The sequence below is a fragment of the Camelus ferus genome, chromosome 25 (assembly GCF_009834535.1).
Source record: "Camelus ferus isolate YT-003-E chromosome 25, BCGSAC_Cfer_1.0, whole genome shotgun sequence".
Classification (NCBI taxonomy): domain Eukaryota; kingdom Metazoa; phylum Chordata; class Mammalia; order Artiodactyla; family Camelidae; genus Camelus; species Camelus ferus.
Genome location: NC_045720.1, coordinates 27,724,518 through 27,747,210, shown reverse-complemented (window position 1 = coordinate 27,747,210; position 22,693 = coordinate 27,724,518). Strand labels below are relative to the sequence as shown.

The 22,693-nt window shown below is 32.3% G+C and overlaps 1 protein-coding gene and 1 non-coding gene across 27 annotated transcripts in view; one reads left to right on the top strand and one right to left on the bottom strand.

Annotated features, from left to right (window-relative positions):
* Nucleotides 1-22,693, top strand: part of RIMS2 (regulating synaptic membrane exocytosis 2) — a 489,839-nt gene that overhangs the window by 329,631 nt on the left and 137,515 nt on the right. For 5 of the 26 annotated variants that reach the window (XM_032468077.1, XM_032468074.1, XM_032468059.1 and 2 more), the window contains 2 exons: nucleotides 495-527; nucleotides 19,850-19,950. The exons of 15 other annotated variants lie outside the window; for them this stretch is intronic. In XM_032468077.1, the coding sequence (XP_032323968.1) occupies nucleotides 495-527; nucleotides 19,850-19,950 (134 nt within the window). Of the gene's footprint in view, nucleotides 1-494; nucleotides 528-17,076; nucleotides 17,181-19,849; nucleotides 19,951-20,966; nucleotides 21,039-22,693 lie in introns of those variants that run through there. 6 more of the 26 variants (XM_032468076.1, XM_032468078.1, XM_032468058.1 and 3 more) reach the window with 4 other exon arrangements.
* Nucleotides 5,522-5,593, bottom strand: TRNAV-AAC. The gene has a single exon. It is a non-coding gene; the product is annotated as a tRNA-Val (tRNA).

The window sequence follows — 22,693 nt, the reverse complement described above, 5'->3', positions numbered from 1 at the left end:
TAGAAATCTGCTGGAACTATTATTGTTGCTCTTTTTGAAGATGATTTAATTAAATTCTTTTCTTGAGATGATATCTAAAATTTCTATAAGTATTTTCACAGATCTTAAATGGATACAGTAATGTCTTAAACAATATGATCATACAAGTAACCTTGTTTTTACTAATGGTATCTTTTTTCAGCATCAGTGTTCAGGATTGGCTGTCCATAAATAATTGTAAACTTTTAAATCCTCTTTATCTCTACACTAACTTTATTTTTCTGATTCTGCTAACCCATAGTAGCTTAACCAGTTCACCATCAGTTCTTCTGTATTCTTTTTTTTTCTTTTAATATGGTATGTATTTGATTATATCTTCCCTACAACTATGCACAGGAGCCTTTCTCAAAGTGATCTGAGGCCCTTTCCTTCAGTGTCACTTTTTACCTTTTGAGTACATCCACTCACACCCATCTCCTTTGTCTATGTCTGTCCATTACACGATGTGATCACAGAAGAAGTGGACACCACAAGGAGAAGACATGCAGGTCTGTCTCTTCTACTGCTTTTCTTTATTATTTTTTTCATTTATCTAACTTGTCTTAGAAATTTTTTTACTATTTTTTTATTTGCTTTATAATTTTTCTTTCTCTTCTAATATTAACAAAATGTTAAATCTTCAGGCATTTTTATTTTAGGTAGTTGTATATTCAGGTTTTAACAGCTCTGCTCCAATTAGATGGAATAAAAATAAAATGATTAATTTTATGTTATATGTGTATATATGTATTTTTCCAATACTGGGTAACTAACTCCAGATTCAAATATGTGTATATTAATATAGAGTCAACTAGATTAAGTTAATAAATTATAACTTGTTCTTCAAGTTATTTTAGGCTTAAAACTTGTTTTCAACTTTTTTATACATAATTCTAAAAGTAGTTTATTTTTATCTTGAGTTCAGCAATGTGCTAGATTATGGAAAATACTAAAGACCTAATACGTGCCCTAAACAAGCTATAAATATCACAGAGGAGTTAAAACATGCTATGTTTATGTGCCAGTATGGACGAGTCTAACAATATGTTCTACAAAGTTATAAAGTCAGATAAAATTTCTTTCAAACAGATGGCCTAAAAAGGGTTCATGAAACAAGTAACACTGGTACTAAAACTTGAACGTTCATTCAACACTCATTTATTAAGCACATGCTGTATAGTACTGTTCTAGGTGCTGGAAATAACAAGACACATAAAATAGCCCCCTATTCTTGTGGGTTTTTCCTAGTGTGAATCTAACAGGTAAACTCAGTAATATTATAGGTACTATGGGGTATCTATATCTAGATGGATGGATGGATGGATAGATAGATAATTAGGTAGGTAGGTAGGTAGGTAGATAGATAGATAGATAGATAGATAAACATACAGTGGAATCACAAAAGATGGTGTGATTATTTCCACCATGAATATTAGTTCAAGAAAGACGTTACAGAAGAGATGACCCTTGAGTTGAATGTTAAAAACTAGAAATATGTTGACCTGATGTGTAGAGAACATTTCAGGCAGAGAAAAAAATATGACAAAACGACTTCAAACAAATTTAAGCAAAAGTAGGCAGGGGAGGGTTCCTGAAATAACTGTGTAAGTTATTGAAGCATGTAAGGCAAGAGAGGGACACAATCAGATATTTGTATCAAAAAAGACTACTTTGAAAGCTGGGTAAAGATTGGACTCGAGCTGTATAAACAGAAAGGTCGTTTATGAGGACATTGCATGGATCAGTTAAAGAGATGACAATGGGCTGGGTTGAGGTATCCAGAGAGGTAGTTGATACATGAGAAATTATTTTAAAATGTAGAATCTATAAGACTTAGTTACCAATTGGATATTATTGATGCAGGGAAAAGAAGGAACAAGATAATCTCAGGTGACTGAAATGTTTGGATGGATGGTATAGTTTATCTATACAGGAAATACAAGTTGGACAAATTTTAGGGGCAAAATAAAGAGTTCAGTTTGAGGATGGGTTAGTTTGAGGTCCTTTTGGAATATTCAGGTATAAATATCAAATAGGCGAGATTGGAAGTATGGGTCTGGAACTCTGGAGAGAAGTCTGGACTAGAGATGTAGAGTATCAGCATTTAACGGATTCCACTGGAATGAGTGGAATTGTTAGAAGCATACGAAGAATAAGAAATCAAAATTCTGGGATCTGCATTTATTTACATTTAAGTGGATGAAAAAACAAGAGCCAGAAAACTACATTGAAAAGAGCCATGTAAAGACAGTAGGATATCTAGAAAAGAACAAAATTCAGAAAGGAAGGTGTTTCAGGAAGGGTATACTCAACAGAGAAAAATTCCAGGGAAAGACAAATATGTTGTTAAATCATAAAACAATCAATAATGATTTTTGCCTGATTAGCCTCAGTGAAATTGTGGAGGGTGGAGAACAGACTGAAGAGAAAGGAAGGGAGATCTAAAAGAACAGAAGTGAAGATGAATGTAGACAAGGCTTCCTGAAGTCTTGGGGAACTTATCAAATTAAGAGTAGCTACAGTGGGGGATTGGAGAAGGAGCTCACGGAACACAAATAGAATGGTTGATAGTTTAAGTGAAGGCTTAAACTTGCGATGGCATTGATTCTCCAAGATCGTGTGATTGGCTCATTACCACACTTCAGATGTAATCATTAGAATCTCAGGTTGAAGGTTTGTAGGCAGTTATAATAGGAAGAAAAATAGGATGAGGATATTGAGGGTGGCTGGCAAGGAAAATGGTTGACGTGGTGTCCAAGAGAGATTTGGGAAGATGCTGATCATGTTAAATCATGTTGTCTTGTTAAGTCATGTTTAGATACAGTGTTTTCCATGAACTGGAAGAGAAGGGATTCAATAAAAGAATTGGATTTTGTGGTGCTATTGAAGGCTAATGGAAGCAAATGGAGGATGTTATTTTCAGAGTTTGATTTAATAATGTTTAGAATTTTCAGATACTAGACAATTTCACATAATGTAAAGTTACAAGATTTGGTCCTGGGAGTAGGTTTCTGAGATAAAGCATGGATTACAGTTTGGGAAGGCAAGGAAAGCACCAAACCTTGATGCTAGGATTTTTGATGCTAGGGTTTATATAGGCATTGATGTCACTGAAGACCTAAGGTTGATAGAAAATGAATAAAAATTGCCTGGGAAGTAGATGATAATGCAGAAAGGATATTATGAATATAAAAGGAGTAGATTTTACATGAAATTAGAAGCTAGCAATACAGACCTTGAAGAATGCTGATACCACTTCCAGGCTTCTGTAGTATTTAAGGTATAGAATTTTCAGCAGTTTCTCCTCAAAGTGTTTCTGAGGGAGGTAGTATTCTTGTTAAAATATCAACTAACTTTCTATTAAGGCTAAGAAGTGGAATGAGCATTCTGTGATAATGCTGAGGGTGTATAAGATTTAAGTAAAAGGAACTGGGTTTCAGAATCCACAGTGGTCAAGATGAGGATGTCTCTAAGCAATGGGAAAGAATTAGAGAAAGAAGCCCAGGATAGGTACAGTTGCCGGTACCTATTGGAAAATATTAAGAAAGGAACAGATGCTAGGACAAAGGAAGAAATGAACTATTTAATTTGGTAGGGGAGAAGACAGGGAGAAATATAAGGAATTTAAGCTAAACTGGGGGGAATTCAACACATCGAACATGATATACAAGAAGCAAAGAAAGGGCTTAATTGAGAGAGTTGGAAGATTAGGAAGAGGAGAAAAATAATGGAAGCACCCTTTCTTAAGAAATAAATGGCACCTGGGACATGTGGAATTGACAGAGGGAAGAGAATTTTACTGTATTCAGATATTAGGTACTAAATTACTTTTAATTGTTAACAAAACATATCGAAGTCTTTCTCATAAATTAAAACTACAATTGTAGCTATAGACCTGAAACACTTCCTTTCCTCCTGGTGTGAAGAAGCTGAAGAGTGAGCTTTCTCTGTTCTAGATGTAGATCCCTTATACTAAAAGTGGGGGCTTGGTCTGTATCAACTAGCACTAAGTTTGAGATTCCACAAACTCTCCTAAACCTAGGGATAAATGAAGAGTGGCGCATTTTGTCCCAAAGGAAGTAAGAGTAAAGAAGGAATGGTAGAGAAGCTAATAAGAAGAGCTTCAGAGAAAAAGGAAATACTTTTAGAAGAGAAAGCAGTAAATTGTGTAACAAGCAGTTCAGAATGGATTTCACTTGTTTTTAATAAAAGTTAGATAAAGTTAATGCTTTTCAAAAATTGCCTGGAGTTTATGACCAATAAAATATGGTGTCTTTATTAACCTGTAACTCACATTCCTAATGAATACGTAAGATTTTTCTCTACCAACACCACTTGTTACTACTTCAACCCCAAATTTGATAGTGAAACATTTGATAAAGCTAATCATTTCCTTGAAGTATTAGATTGAAGTATATGTTTTATGTTTTACATCACAATCACAGGGCCTTCATTTATGTTAATAAATCTAAGTATAGTCACAGCAACTTAATTCTACACCGTGAATGAAGGAATGGAGTTGATCACATATTTTGAAGCAGCAAAAAAATCACTGATTTTAGCCCTTACAAATCATAATCAAGTTTCTTTTAAGTGAGAAGTAGTGAGCTTTATTAGGGTTTACACTTTTTTCTTCTTAGTCTTATGAAATTTCATATGATAATCTTATTTTTTTTAGATAATTGTAAACAAGTCTTAGCGACCATTTGAAAGAGCTAATGATACAAAAGAGATTTTTAAACTACTGTTTGGTAACAGGATCCATAAAGCAACATCTACTCGTGTTTTTAAATTCAAGTTTCAGCTACACAAATTTTCAGAATTATTTCCAGATTTGGTCTAGAGCATCTGACAGTCGTATTGCTTATATAATACATTAGTTTTATTCATAAGGAAATCTCAAAAGATATTTTGAAAGCTGTTTTTCTTACCAATTGCTTAGGTAAATTATTATTATATTATATTACCGAATATAATATTATATTAACTAATTATTACATTATTGTTATAGTTGCTTCTGTGCTATATCAAGTTTTAGAAGAATATTTTTAAAAATTATTATTTCACATTGGTCCATTAGTCTGCCAGCTACTTATGTTAATTTGAAATGCTTAACAATTCAAGTTGAATAGAGCTTAAATCATTCTTAATAAAAATGTAATTAGGAATAAGTGACTTTGTAATTATAATTTTTAGTTAAAAATTTTTAAAAATTCTTTTAACATTTTTTCCAGCTTTCTTGAGATATAATTAACATGTAACATTGTATTAAAGGTGTACAACATAATAATTTGCATATACATATATTGCAAAATGATTACCACAATAAATCTAGTTAATGCCCTATAATTTTTAGTAAAATTATTTCTTCATATCTGGTTAGGGTTAGCTAAGGGAAATTTTTCAAAATTATTACAATTATAGTATTCTTTTTTTAAATTACCTTTTAGGTTTCTTTTTTGGCAGGGGTGGTATTAGGTTCATTTACTTATTTATTTTTTAACGGAGGTACTGGGGATTGAACCCAGAACCTCATGCATGTTAGGCATGCACTCTACCACTGAGCTATACCCTCTCCCCTATAGTATTCTTTTTAGCATGAAAACAGTTCCTCCTTTTTGTTTTGTTTCTCTAATTATTCTGAATATTGTCCATGGTTATGTATTATTTCAAACTTGTGCTTCAAATCGTATATTTCTTTGTCATATATACCATGTTTTGAGTACTGTGAGCTTTCATTTGACATTTTTTTTTCTACTTGTGTTATGTCCTAAAAGGTAAAGAGAAGTAATATTCATTGTAGAGGAAATTTAACTTAAGTGTATCTGTGTGTGTGTGTATATATATATATTTATATTTATATATATATTATATTATATTTTTATATGTATATAAATATAAAAGCGCTTATAAACTGTTGTTGAAATTTTCCCGAATCTTTCCATTATTGATTTATTACCAATCTAATCATTACACATTTTATTCCATTTTATAGATATTCTCTGTGCTTGATTACATCCTATTTCTAATAGACTTACTATTTTTTTTAAATTGAAGTATAGCCAGTTTGCAATGTTTTGTCAATTTCTGGTGTACAACACATTGCTTCAGTCATACATGAATATACATATATTCATTTTCATATTCTTTTCACCATAAGCTGCTACAAGATATTGAATATAGTTCCCTGTGGTGTACAGTATAAACTTGTTTATCTATTTTATATATACCAATCAGTATCTGCAAATCTTGAACTCCCAATTTACCCTTCCCAACCCCTTCCCCACTGGTAACCACAAGTTTGTTTTCTATGTTTGTGAGTCTGTTTCTGTTTTATATATAAGTTCATTTGTCTTTTTTTTCCCTTAGATTCTACATATGAGTGATATCATATGGTATTTTTCTTTCTCCTTCTGGCTTACTTCACTTAGAATGACATTCTCCAGGGCCATGCATGTTGCTGCAAATGGCATTATTTTATTATTTTTTATGGCTGAGTAGTATTCCATTGTATAAATATACCACAACTTCTTTATCCAGTCATCTGTTGATGGACATTTAGGCTGTTTCCATGCCTTAGAGCTATTGTAAATAGTGCTGCTATGAACATTGGGATGCAGGTTAAACTTAATATTAATGACAGAAGTCTAAGATGCAGGTACTCGAGATTGCTCAGTCATGAAAACCATAACCCTAGTACACTGAAATCTTATCAGAAAATGTAAATCACTCAGTTCATAAGCAGACATGTGGTGTCAACTCTATGTTCACTGCTGTGCTAAATAGCTTAGATGTTACAAGAGACACAGTGGCTTAGAGAAATATTTTGTATAAGTCTAAGCTTAACATTTTATTAAGTAATATTGTAGTATTTCAACCAAGAAAGTCTCAAGTGTAATATGTATATGTATATGTGTGTGTGTGTGTGTGTGTATATATATATGTGTGTGTGTGTGTGTGTATGTACATATATATATATATAAACATACTACATCATGTATGAAAGTTACTGTTGATAAAGAATAGGAAGAAACCAGCTATGATTCGGAGCCAGGAGGTATATATGTAATAAAGAGCCATAAACAGAAGATGAAGTAAGGGCATTAAAGTTCAGAAGAGAATTATTTTTGCTATAAAACTTTTTTTCTGAAAAGGCATTTAAGTGTCAGTGGCAGATGAAAGAATTTTAAATAAGATTTGCAGGCAGAGGAATGAATAAAGTGTAGCTCTGGATGATAGGTAAGTTATGATTAAATTATATTTTAAAAATTATTTCAGTTGAAAGAAAAGAGTACATATTATTAAGTCAAAGTTAGTTAGCAAGTTAGTAAGTATTAACGTATATACAGTACTTAACTAAATATTCAAAAATCATGGTAAAAATGAGTCAGGATTGTTTTCAGATCACTTTCTTCCTCTGCTTTTTAAAGATCTTTATTTTAATATCTGTAAAAATATTATAAAAGAGTTGGCATGAAAAATAAATAGGTTTCATATAAAAGAGGGTAAGTTGAAATGAATATATTGGAGATAATTTTCTAGGGAATTTAAAATTAGGTTATAATTTAACTGAAGATAAAGATGTTATTTGACAGACGATAGTTTCTTTTTATCAAACTGAATGAAGGCCTGAGGGGATGGGGGATGGGATGCGAGGGTAGGGATGAGGAAGAGAACTAATAGTGGGAAAGGCAAAGTTTAATGAAAAGCAAAATGATAATAAGTAGAAGTAATTGGATTAATTAATTACATGACACAACTAATGGGGAGAACCCAGTCATAGATTGAAAGGTCATACAGAGTGTGAAGGAGCTTGATAGGCCAATTCAAAGTATAGGAATGAGAATCAGAAGGCGTCTCTAAAGAGATTACAGATGAAAAATAACTATCGCAGTCTAGGCTGGGCTCTTAGGGAAATAAAGAATCACTACCAACAACAACAAAAAAAAGGCCAAAGAGATGATGCTGTTGGAAAAGAAAAAGGAAGAGGTGTTAAAAGAGAGAACGTTGGGAAAAGGAAAAGAATAAACAGGTGTTGAGAGTGGTGTGTGTGAGGGAGAGAGTCACTTCATGATTCTAAATATTTCGGACCATAAATTTTAGGGAACAGATCAGTGTAAGCCACCTAGTAGTTGCATGACCTTGTAGAAATTTTCTAATAAGTAAAATTAAGAAAATAAGTCCTATCACAAATAACTATACTGATTGAGTAACATTATTATAACACATGCAAAGCTCTTCACGCAATTCCTGTCATATAACAAGTATCACTATTATTGTTAACATTTAATTGTGCCAGAACATTAATATCATTAGTATTGAGCTCTAGAAGACAAGATTTTAACTGTATATTTTTAAACACTTTTGCTACATTTCATTTTCTGTGATCTCCTTGATCAAGTAAAATTTTAGTCTAAAAACATTATTGAAAAAAATTAAAAGCTAGACCGAAATCTGACTAGTGGTTACCTGGGCTGGCAGCGAGAGGGTTGACAAAAAAGCAGGGAACTTTTTAGGACGACAGAAATACTCTATAGCTTGATTGTGGCAAGGTTGCCTGACTATATATGTTTATCAAATGTTACAGACTTTCGTACCTAAATAGTGCGAATTTTAATTTTTGTAAACTATGCCTCAATAAATCTGACGTTAAAAGTTATTGGAAATTCACAAAATTAAAATGAATTTTAAAATATTACCCAAATAGTACTAAGGGTATGCTAATAGAAAAATTTACTTAGTCTAACACATCTCAAACAATCAAGAGCCGAGTCCCCTCCCAAAATAGGGCTGGATAACGGATAGGGCTGGCCTACAGCTTCAGCGAGAAGAGATGAACAAGAAAACGAAGAAAGGACCAAAGCTTTGAGTCTCAAGTAGGGGTCAGTTAACCAGGAAAGATCAAGAACAAGCAAGGCAGTTAGCAAAGAAGTCGATTCTGAATGTTTTGGATATTCATCAAAAACTGAAGGAAGAACAAACATTAGAAGTAATTTCAATTTGTTTTGGACAAGCTGAGTTTTAGGTGCTGATGGCATCTCCATTTGGGGGTGGCTAGGAGGCAACTAGAAATGTGAGTCAAGCTTACAGGAAAGGTAGGAGCCTTCATCACTGGAGTGACAGTTGAAGCTATGGACTTAGGAAAAATCACTCAGGGATAGTATAAAAAAGAAAGTAATGATAACACTTTAGGAAATGCAGATATTTGAAAGATGGGCTGAGAAAGATGAGCCAACAAAATATCTGGAAAAAAGTGAACTGAAAGTCAGAGAAGTGTGAGGCCAAACACTTGAAGGAGAAACTATCAAAGATAGTGTAATTGTGTCAAATGCTGCAGTGAGGACCAGGAGAATGTTGTTGAGGAATGAGCGCTGGATTTGGCAAATATGACATTTTGGGGAACCTTTGAGACATAAGTTTCACAATATCAGACTTAGTTTTAGTACTCAGTGATGAAATCTTCCTTTGAGTAAAGTCACCATGAAATAAGAGGGAAGCAGCAGTAAACAAGTAACGTTTTGCATTTGACTCAGCATTGGAGATATAGTAAGAGGCTCTCTGCATTTGAGTATTCTAACTTTATTGCTCACTATGTAAGGGTCACTTGTACAAGCACATATGCTCACGTCAGGTAAAACTCCATTGTTTTCATATTAGACACGGTGGGTCTCACTTACCAAACTTGGAATGGTGATGAATAATTGATGACTAAGATGTTAATTCCAGGTATCATAGATTTTACTCTTGGGGGACCCAGTATAAGAACTAATTCAGACAAAGGGATTGAGAAGATTTTGGTTTGGAATAGTTGTAGAAGAGGTAGGACTCAGTGATCAAAACCAATTTTAACTTTGCATTTCCTCAATCAGAGATTTCTTTGGGTTAATAAATCCTTCTAAAATGCAGTCAACATTTTGGATAATTAAGTCACTGTGGTATAAATTATTTTAATCCAAAAGTGAATTTTGCACCATTTGAAGGTACCATTTTTATTTCTAGTTTACTAATTGAAAAAAAATTCAGCTAGAGATCAGCTAAATAACTTACTCTAGTCATGTGAAGCTGGAATTTGAACTGAAGCAATGGGGTTTGGTGTCAGAATCCATGCCCTTAACCTCAGGAAATGGGAGCTTTACCCATGACCTGGTGGAGGGGGTAGGGGAGGCATTGTGAAGAGAACAACGTGAAAGAACAATACTCGAAGTCTAGGAAGAGGAGAGCAGGAAGAGAGGAATTCAGAAAGAGAAATGTAAAGTCAATGGAGACCAACTCCATCTAGTTTGCAGTTTTGTTTAGGATCCTCAGAGCAACTCGTATTACCACGTGAGTATTTGGAAAGTTGAATGAAATTCAGTTCAGTCCCTAGCTTAGGCTAGTCTCTCCTGATGCCTCTTCATCTAATCCTCATCCTTCTTTCTCTGAGAGTGATCTCATCTAACTTCCTCTTCTCAGTATTGAACAGGAACATTTCATAAAATGTCCCTATTTATGAACCATTTAGGATGCATTCCTTTGAATTATGAAGAGTGCTATACTATGTGACATTAGTTACTCTATATAGTCATTCTTGTACCCTTTACCAATAATAATCATTAGCATCTTTGGAGAAAGAAATACAGCTTGATGTCCAGCATGAGTACTATTTAAAATCCATGTGTCTAAATATTTCAGTCAAGGGCATATATACATTTAGTTATTATTAATTTCCATACTAATATACATGAGAAAAATCATATGGGTCCCTTTCCAGCATAGGTCGTGTCTCAGTTTTAATATTGATGGGTATTTTTATTTTTAATGATTTTTCAATTAACAGTGTCAACATTTGTAAGTATATTTAAATTTCTATGTATGTTTCTCAACAAAGAAATGTAACAATGCATTTAAATTTCTTTATCATGCTCCCTTCAAAACTTCTAGGCAACCTTTTGAAATGTGTAAAGGGGCTGTAGTTGAAGTATACCTGGTGGGTATGTTCATAAGGCCGCAGTTGTGGGACACAGTGTCATGCCGAGACAGAATAAGATGGAGACAGGACATACACAGGGTAGTAATATGTGCTACTCTGTAAATTATCTCTTCCTGAATGTAGATTTTAGCCATCAGTAAAAAGTCAGAACATTCCAAAGTGCTTAACACATACGAGGAATAGTTTATTACTGTGATGCATCTGACTCATGTTTATATCTTTTATCAATGGTTGTTGCACTTTTTCTTAGAACCAATTGTAATAATAACCATTGCATTCCTTCTCTGAGGGACTTTCATTTTAAAATTTAGTTTATCCTCTAAAATATACCTTATTTTTTCAAAGATACAGGAACAATGATTAACAAGTTTTAAATAACTCAATTATTAGAAAGTTACTAATATTTTCTCCGAAACTCCATGTCACTATACACTGGGGGAAAAATGTATATGGGTGAAACAGTTACTCTTTAGCTAGTCTGGAAGATGTTTCTGGATTACATTGCTCTTAGGATTTTTTTGCCTTGGTGAAATTCCTGGTTTAATGAACTTTTCAGTTCTCTCTCTTTTTCTCTTTCCCTCCCACCCTCCCTCCCTCCTTCTTTGTCCTTCTTCTTCCCTCCTTTCTTCCTTCATCCCATTCCTCTGTATACACACACACACACACACACACACTTTCAGTAAAGGAAATTTTAATGAACGCAATACCAGGGCAAACAGAGTAAGAATTTCTAGAACATTTTACATTATCTATATTGATGAATTAAGTATTACAATATAAAAGAACAAACACTTAAACATCATTTGGCTTCAAAATTAACCAACCAGAGAGTTACACAGCAGAAGGAATCAGAGTATCTGGTTCAAAATCATTCATTTTTACAGATGATGAATTTTATGCCCAAAAGGGTGAAATGAAGTGTTTACAGTTGTAGAGCTTATGAAATTAAGACTCAAATCCAAATCTTGCCTCTTACCTTGAAACCAGTGCTGTTTTTAAGATTTTCTTCAATCCTATGTATTATTAATATACTCATTACCCTAAATTTGGGCAGTTCCATAGCCCTATCAAGTCTGTGATGATTACCTCCATTGCACTCTCCATGGTCAAAACCCTGATCTTCTACTGTGGTCCCAAGTACATGCTGATTTTACATGTTGAGACCAAAATGGTGCTAAAATCCAAATCCTCTGAATAATAAAGCCCCAGTAGTCTTTTCACTGAATTTAGATGTGAAAAATAGACGTACTCTATTTCCTGAAATCACTAGAACCCTCTTTATAGTTTATGTCCTAAAGTATTAGAATATCAGTTTCTTTTGACTGTAGTGAAAGGAGTATGAAATTTGTCTATAGCATCTCCTTTGAAGTACTACTTAATGAATATGGTAAGGAATTAATAAGGAAACAGCATACTGATACACAGCATAACGGGCGACCTAAATATCTAAAATAGATCATTAAGGTTAAGAAGATAATTTGAAAGACTATTTAGCCCATTAACTATGAGCCTTAAAGTAGGACAACAGTTTCATACATTTCTAGAGCACTTACGTTTCGTTTAATTCCACATTTCACTTAGGCATCTATGAAGTTCAGTTTTCCTACATTACTGGGAGCAAAGATCATTTTATAAGCAAACTCATTATAAGCAAAATCAAATTATATTTCCTTTCACTCCAAATGTGTTATTTCCAAGTGACCACAGTAGAAAAATCCTCAAAATTAATTGATTTGGAAATAATTATTTCTCAAAACTCATGTATCTTACTTGCACAGTTAAGACTAAGTTGGTTTACACTTTAAAAGAAAATGCTTCTATTTGCTCCAGTACTAATACAAAATAACTTGTTATGTGATTTACAATTTTTTCACAGTACTTATTTTCATACCTTTTTTCAATTTAATTTGTTCCAATATTTGCTATTCTCTACGTTACATTTATTTTAACAAATAATTTAGCTAACAAAAGTGTATTTTTGTGGGGAGGGTATAGCTTAGAGTGTGTGCTTAGCAAGCACGAGGTCCTGGGTTCAATCCTCAGTACCTCCATTAATAGGAAAATAATAATCAATCAATCAATAAAATAAAACAAAATCTAATTACCCCCCCCCCAAAAAGAGGATAAAATACTGGGCTTTAAAAAGAAAAAAAATAGAGAAAAAAAAGAAAAAGAAAACTTAAAAAATAAAATGACAATATAGATTATCAAATAAAAAAAATTTTTTTAAATTACTTTTTTGCAAGGTCCTAGTGTATAACAAAGTTTTAGTCTAAAATATGAGAAAACTCATTATGGGCAAGTGATTGTGAAGAAAGCATTTTAAAGTAACTTCTAAAAGTTTTGTGCACAATTTCTTAAGTCCTACACTTGAGAAAACTAATGTGGGAAATTTTAAAGCATGACAGATCACTTTTTATATTAATATTCACAAAAATTGGAAAGATCTGCACTTTATTGCATTTGGAAGTATTTCTTATTATGTACCATTTTTAATCATTACATCCACATAAATATATGTCCCTGAAATAAATTAAATAATGAGCGATTTGCATTTAAATTTGCATTTTAAAAATCATTTAACATTTATTTTCAAAGCATTTTTATCCACTCATGGGAAGAACATAGGGTTTTCAAACTGGATAATTTGTCCTTGTTCACATAAACGTTATAGTTTGTGTTTTTTAATAACATTTTTTTCTGTATAATGTATGGTCATTGTGGACATTTTATGAACTATGTATTAACCCAAATAAGAAACCAAAAGCACTTATACTAACTTCTAATAACCAGTGATAACTGCTCTGGTGTGTAAATCTTAAATCTTTTTCACTCCATCTCTTTGTCTTTTGTTTCAATTATGTGCATTTATATTTTTATGAATTTACTTGGTGTTTTAAATTACAAACTATACTACCATATCTATCATTTAATATTTTATAATCACTAATTGTGGTATCTTTATTTTATATAATTTACATATGTGAATGCACATGCACACCATTCTCATTTCTCCTGGATACGTAATTATCTGTAGATATATTGTAAGTGCAGTTAACTAATCCCCTGTCTTGGACATATGGAGTTTCTTTCCCTGGCCTTTCTTTTCCCTAGACTTTATAATTATCAAACAATAGCGCCATGAGTATGTATGTATGTCTTTGCACATTGATTTATTTCTTTAGGAAAGATCCTGGGAAGTGAAATTTCACGTTAAAAAATATGACCATTGTAAAGCCTTTTTATACACAGTACCAAATATGTTTTATTTTTTTAAGTAATTTGCTTTTTGTCTTTGTACATCAGGTACTTCAGAAAACATTTATATAAATGACCATTAATTTTTTGTTAATGAAATTGTTAGTATATTACTGTCAATCTGAAAAATAAGTTTTTTCACAGTTATCAGATTATCGAAAGAACTGTTAAAATATTCAGTAAAATCAGAGACAGTATTTTCTTTTTGAATTGCACTGCCTTTGAAAATAATATTATAACATGACAAAGTATTACATATTCTTATTTATCTCATGAGTCATTCTAACAATTTCTACTCTTATTCCTCTGACTACTGAAAGACATCAATAAGTTGTTTTTATAGACTTTTCTACTGCACCTGGAAAATAAATACAAATATCCATACATTTTCTTGTGTGATTGTTACATCAGAGTGAGCAAACAGCTGCATACACTGATTATACGTTTTTCTTTATTGCATTTAATTTGGTATATACTTAAATGGTGATTGTAGCATTTAGAGACTACATGAATTTGGCCTTTTTAACTTTAATCACTTGGAATGTTATTTCTGTCACTGTCATCATTATTGTCTGTAATCTTCTTTTGTTTTGTTGTGCCTCTTCCACACTGTGTTTTCTTAGAAGAAAAGTTTGTAAACCAGGATTTCATAGGATAGATATCACAAGTAATTTTTTCCTCTCCTTGATGATTTGGCAAAATATAGTTAATTTTTAAAAATGATTCTAATATGTAAGTAATATACTTCTTTAGCTTCACTCAGAAAAAGGCCTCAGATAATATTTTGATTTATGTTCAGTTTACATTTATTCTATCTCTGTATTTTATACAAATACACTTTATCCACATTGACTTCAATTATTTGGATAGTTTCAACAGGGAATAGTTTGTGTTGGAAGTCTTTCACTACTAATTAAAATTTGATATTACACAAATGTCTTTAATTCTCAAATTTAACTGGAAAGTAAATCTAGCGTGTACCTTTTATAAGGATAAAATTTAGAATAAATCCAGTCATAAGATGTAAATATTTAATGATCAGCCCACAAGTTCTTGATGTATTATTTTTGTTAAAAATATGAACAGTATAAATTTGTTTTCTAACCTTAGATTATTTAAAGGCACATCTTAGTTTTGTGAAGACATAATAATTAAAGAAAAAGGAACTAAAGATGTGAATATTTTCATCAGAAACCCTCATGAAACAGATAGCCACTTAGTGAAACTTTTTAATCTCAATTAAAGGAAGACCTTTTTTTAACCTGAAGCCAAATATTTATATATAGGCAGAGGAAAAGGATGGGTCAAGGAGGAGGGAGAATGTTTAAAAGTTATTAAATTAGCCTCAAGAATCTGGGGTGCTAAACAATATAGCTTGTAGATTTAGATAAGATTGATAATCTTAGGCTCCCATGATGCTGTAATCGTAGGTTCTCCAATGTTTTTCCCTGAATTTTGGTGTTCTTTCTTTGAGCTTTGCTATTGGGCTTAAGAGTTTTCCCTCTTAAGATCCCCAGACCTGAGCATTTTGTTTAAGATCACAAGATGTGTCACCAAGTCGGCAGTCCTTCAATTTTCTGTTTACTGTTTATATTCATTGTGAAGTGCATTACTGCCAAGCCTGTGTTCCTACTTCAAAGAAGTTTGGTTTGTAAAGCTGCTTTGGGACTCCAGTAGCGTGTGTGCGTGTGTTTGCGTGTTTGTGCACGTGTGTGTGTGTGTGTTTGTGTTTGGAAAAGCAAATATAAAGCCATTGCTGTTTGACATGCACTATAGAAATCACTGAAAGTATACTGATGATCTTTGTATTGCAAATGCAGAAACCCAAGCAACCACTGTCTTGCTGCCTGTTAATCTGGCCGTTTTCAACTACATCTCTGATTACAAAATCCACCTATAACTTAACTTTTTTAAACTTGATTGCCATGCCAACATTATAAATATGGTTTTTTAAATTTTTAGACACTTTAAGTAGTCTTTTTTTAAGTTCAAAATAACCACAACACTTAGTTTGTTGGTTTACGAACTAAGTTTGTTGGTTTAAGAACACGTTAACCTCTTATGTTATTAAGATATTAATGAAATAAGAAATCATATTTTCTTAGTTTAGTTAATAATTGACCTTATACCAGAAAGAATTTGAGACAATTTGAATATTACAGTTTAATACACTTAAACAGATTACCTTTCCAATAAATAGATATAAATATATGCAATCTTTTGTTGTATTGGGTTTGTCCATGAAGTCTGATTGTCCCATTAACCTCTTAATCTATTTTTGTTATAATTTGAAAATGCTATGATATTAGATTTGATTTTGAACACATAATGACTGTGTTTTCAGTGTACTCAAATTACAAAAGCATATTAAACCTCTAGGATGTCTTCTGTAATAAGCACAGTGTCATTACATATAAGCAGTATGACTCATAGAGATTCCTAGGTAAATTTACCTTCTGAACCTATGAGCCAGTGTTTCCCAGAATGTGTTTTTAAAACTAGTTCAGCAAGATACTACCTGGTAAATAGGTGGAAGGAGAGATGCTATCTGTGATCAAATAATTATTATTTATTACAGAATTTTCAGGACCTTTTATATGCAAATTTGTAGATTTACGTAAATTTGAAAGAGGAGATTGAACAAAAACTTGCCTCCTTAACACGTTAACTTATTTTCCTTTTGTAGAGTGCAGCATTGGACATCAGAGTTGAAAGTTCAGGAAAATACATATTCCATTCCCCAACCAGATAGTGAACAACCCTTCTACTTGCATTGATTCCTCCAAATTGTGTTTTATTCCTTGGGGGAAAAGAAACAATACTGAGTTTGGTTGAAACCAAAATAATGTTATTGAAAATATTATTTCTGGGTTATTTTCCTTAGAGAAAATGATTAACAAAGAAAAATCAACTCGCTGGTGAAGAATCTCTCATGGTGGGTCTCTTTATAAATAGGATACTTTCCTCTCTGAGGATATTATTGTTTGTGGAGTGTTTTGTTTATGAGAATAGACTGATTAAAATGTAGAAAAAGAATGGAAGACTTCATATGAGCCAAATAATTTTGGAGAGAGGCCTGTCTGGTTACTGTTTGTCCTAAGGATTGGACTCCTAGGAGAAGTTAAAGTTACAAGTTAAAAGTATGGTTACCCAAGTTTGTTTATTGGATAGTCACTAAGGTGATTGCCTTAAGATTTCATTGGTTAAGATTCTAACAAAAAATTTTTCCAATGAAGGACCATCTATAGATGATGATTGAGTCTGGAGATGAGAGATGCGTTTGAGATTAAATTTAGTTGATAACATATTTAAATGGTTATATTACTCTCTCTATTTGCCTGTATGTTTACTTTTAGCAGATACACATTAATATTCATCTTAGATCCCCCAGTGATCTGTTAAATATAAATGATGATCCATAAACTTGATTTTGCAAAATTTTTAAACCATTACTAAGGAGAAATACTCTTTCCATAGCAGTATTATCAATATGCTTTAATGCAAGGGTCAGCAAACTCTGCCCCTAAGCCAAATCCAGGCTGTTGCCTATTTTGTAAATACAGTTTTATTGGACTACAGCCACACATATTTGTGTATTCATTGTCTGTAGCTGCCTTCATATTACAATGGCAGAATTGCATACTTTGCAAAATCTAAGATATTTACTGTTGGGTCCTTTACAGAAAATGTTTCCTGTCTCCTGCCAGTATGTATACCATTACTATCTAATATTTAGAAAGATTTTTTTTAAAAAAAGAAAGAATTTAATATAAGTCATAAGAGGTTGATGTCCAGGAAATAGTCTAAATATTAGAAAATGCATATATATGTATGTATGTGTATATATCTCTATGTATGTATATATATATCTATATATGTATATAATGTGTTTAAACTTTGTCTATTGGTGCTATTTATGTTTAAAATATGATTTTGCTACTATGATATTAAAATGAAACTTTTTAAAAGAAACTTCCCAAACACTTAACTTAGCTAATATTCTTTCAGTACACATAATTTTTTGAAGTTGGGATGGCTTTTTTTCCCCTACCCTCAGAGAAAATAAACATATTTACCAGAGAATCTCTCTTGAGGTACAAACAATTCCAATATTGTATTTTACTAGACTAACAGGCATTTATACTTGGCTATATTTTGCATTTATATCATGGAGGCACTCACTTGATTTTATGTATCATTCAACTTACATTAACATATTTCTATTCCCATTTTATAATTTGGCACAGAATCAGTTAATCAAATCATTATTCAAATTTGACTCAAACAAATTGCTTAATTGATTTAAATTGCTCTTTTACTTAGAGGTCATAAAATCTAAACTCTGTACATTCTTTGAGTCAAAGTTTTCTTACTCCTTTTTGAAGCTTTTTCTTCCCCTCATGTCTTATTTTAATTTTCAATTTTTACTTAAATTTTTTACTAACAGGAATTATCAAACACACTGAAGATTTTTTCAGGATGAGTATTAACATACCTATTTTTGAATAGGCACACTTTTGTCTAAATGTCTTTACTGCAGTTTTAAATATGATCTTAAGCAAGGGGTATGTGTGTGTGTATGTTTACACTCTTACATTTAGTGTTTCTGAATTTACGTGACAATATTTTATTATAGATACCCACTTGAGCTTACTAAGATACGATTATTTTTCCCAGTTTGTAGATTGGTAACATACAATTGAGATTTTGTTTTTCCATTATTTATGAGAAATGGAATTTTTCTATAAAATCTCTTTAGTAAAAATCATAAATACCATTTTAAAGCACTTCATGTTTGCTAAGATTTTCTAGTTGAATTTAGTTCTTATTCTAACCAAAGTTTTTAAAGATCCTTTGATATCTGTAATTGATGTGTTTTGAGGAAGCACCTGTTATAAACAGCATTAATCTCATTTTGTCTCATTTTTCCTTATTATCTCAGTTTCTCACCTCCTTACATTTTTTTTTCTCAAATGATTTCAGTAATACTTTATGCCTTTACTGGCATGGTATGTTTTCAGGAGTATTATTCCAAGTGCCTCTGTCTTGATCCAAGTTCTAGAAAATTCAAGGTCAAAAAATCTTGATAACTGCATCCACTTGTATGCTGCAGCAACCTGCTTTAGTTTAACACATGGGGTGATTTTCTGATAATTCTAAATGCAGTTGTAAAATTGTATTTGAAACCAATTAGACTTACAACCTTTTTCCAGTAAATAAATCAAATCTTGATGAATTAATTACAAGCCACAATTCTTATCATATTACTATTGTCATATTTATGTGCTGACAAATATATTCTCCTAAACATACATGTACCAGAAAATGTTTTCTGTTTAATGAAGATTTGTTGTCTCTGTTTAAATTCACTTACATTTTATTCAGATTTAAATTATTTTACAGATTTAATAACCATGATTTTATTCACCAAATTGCATTCTTAAAATAAATCTAGAAAATAATATGATATTTAATTTGTACGTACTACCTTGAATGAAAGTAATCTTTCAGCCTAGCATTTCTTTTTTTTTTATACATCCTGTAAGTAGGGCTCAGAAATAAGAACTGAACATTAATTTTATGGATTTTTTTTCTACTCGATAGGTGCTATGGATATAGAGGAGAGAAATCGCCAAATGAAAATTAACAAATACAAACAGGTAGCCGGATCAGATCCCAGACTGGAACAAGATTACCATTCAAAGGCAAGACATTTTTCTTTTTAAAAGTTGTGAAATAATCAATTAGTCATATGAAACCGTTAGCGTCTCATAAGCTGCTAAATGCAGATTAGTCAAACATAAACATATGATCCAATGGCCCCATGATATTATTAAATGCTAAAATTTTTATGTGTTTATATACCAACTTCTAGGTATAGATTTGTGTTAATGTAAAAGAATTATTATATATTATAAGAGATTAAGGAAATAAAACTAATAAATGATGTGAAGAGCAAATTTTTTAGAATTTTTTGTTTTATAAAACCTGTAAAGGCCCCAGCACCCTCAAAAAATGCTTAAGAAAAACCTCGATTATCATCGCACGGTTTTCCTACATATAGAATTTTTTATTTTATAGTATTTTAATTCAATCTAGTTTATTAATAAGTTATTGGAACAAAATACATACTCTTGAGGCGTTGTAAGGCGTTTGAAAGTTTTTTAGTGAGAATCTTTGAACCACTTTCTGGTAGTAAATTAAGGTGTGAAGTCTACTAGTGTAGAAAAAACTATTTCATTGTTCTTGCCCTTCATTGCCTTTGTATTTTCAAAACATTTTAGGTTCATCATATTATTCATGGCCAAAGTCGTGAAAAGACTTCGTTATGCTGTGCCTATTTAAGATTTAACAAAAGAATGAAAATAATAAAACTTATTCATAACATTTAGTTAATATGTGTCTAATCATTGCAATCATGTAATATTTGTAGTCCCTGTACCTATAAATTAGAGTAAAGCAGTTACAATTTTTATATACTCAGGTCTATTTTATCCTTACCTTGTAAACCTCCAATTTCTCTCAGTTATGCCCCATTCTTCAGTAAAGACAAGACGTATAAGTAAAGCGTAACTGGCTACACTGGATAGGCGTATGCAGTAGGCAGCGTAGGTTTTTAGTTTCTCCATTATATGACCTAGAGGAGGCAGAGATTCTTATATCAGCATTCTCTTTCAAACCACCAGTCTCTTCCCCAAATTACATGAATCCTGCCTGATGTGGTGAATACAGGATTGTTCATCACAGGGTTCTGCTGTCCTGGAACTGGCCCAGGCTGAAAGCCAAGAGAAAGGTAAATTTAAGACAAATAAAAAATAGCCTTGCCTTCATGTAGCAGGTTCTAAACTTCTAGAAATTTTTCTCTAAAGTGAAAATATGAATAGCTTCAAATAGGTTCAGTGACTTTCACAGAAAATAGATTTGGAACGATACAGTATTTCGGATACATCTCTAATCTTTTGAGCTTGATGTCAGGAATGAGACCTGTGCCTTCCCAGGTACTGTTTTGATGTTTCTGCCTCAGGCTGAGTAGAGAGACCTGATCTTTTGTGGCATCTGCTATGCTCTAATCTCTCATGTATTCATTTTATATATCCAAAGACCAAGGCACGAAGTCCTAATAGAATAGGATATGAAAGCTCCTATAAACTAACACAAGTTTATTTTATGTCCCACTATACTTCAGGGAGGAATGTAGATGACTCTTTAAAATACATATAATATTCTCACTAATACTGTCAATGAAGAAATGAGTATCAAGGGAAAATGAAGTCAAGACAAAACAGGATAATGCTAGAAGCAAAGTTTGTGAATAAAACGCATAGTGTGAGTCTTACACACCTGCTACAGGTGGAGCATATATTTTGACCATAAGCTTCCTAACAAACAGCACAGGCAGAAAGGGAAACGGGGTCACCTGTATGATTTACATTGTTGATGCAATAAAAACAAGTTCCTTAGAAGCAATACTAATGAGTCTTGTTACGGATGCCTGGCAGAAATTTACTAAAGGAATACTATAGGCATGGCTCAGTTTTTTTTTTAAGAAAAATAAGTTTTGATTACATTCCAATTCATAAATTAAAGAATGCTTGAGTATTCAAAGTTTCGTATCTGACTCCAATTATTTTAGGTTAGAAAAAAATTTAAGTCTTGGCAATGGACTAGTTATGCTAAGCAGTATGATTTCCTAGGTATTCTAAGGCAGCAATTTTCAAAGTGTAGCCCCAGACCATTACCTGAGGACTTGTGGAAGTGCAATTCTCTGGCCCCTTCCAGGCCTATTTAATTGAAACTCTAGGAGTGAGGTCCCTGTGTTTTAACAAGCCTCCCAGGTGCTTCTGGTGTGGACTGCAGTTTGAGAACTACTGGTCCAAGGTGAGCTGCATGTACAGTTTGCTTCTAGGCAACTGAAAGAGTTGACTTTCTCTATTAGGAAGCCAGTGATGAATGATGTCACTTAACAATGGAGACTTTCTTTTGAGAGTAAGTCATCTGACTCCTTGACAAGGCCTCTCGTAGTTTCTAACAAATCCTGTCTCTTATAATTGCATTTTCTATTCCTGGAGTTATGCACTCAACCTAACCAAGGATGCGATCCAGTCATTAAGTACAACTTTTTAAAAAGGTCTAAAACCCGACTCTGTTTTGTTCCACGGCAAATTTCCTGATGTGGAACTATCTTTGCTGGGTCATGTATCTGCTTGTCATCCCTACTTTGATTTTCCTCTCTCATGGATCAAAAAGAAAATTACAGAGTATTCTTTTTCAGTCAAAGGCATATATAGATTTAGTCATTATTAATTTCCATACTAACAATTCTTTAGATTAAAATTTTCAACAGCATTCATCTCTTTAATTTGGGATATTTACCTTACATTTCCATTCTTTTCTTGTTTGATAGTAAGTGCCAATTAAAGACTCGCTATTGAGCTATGTGCTTTAGTA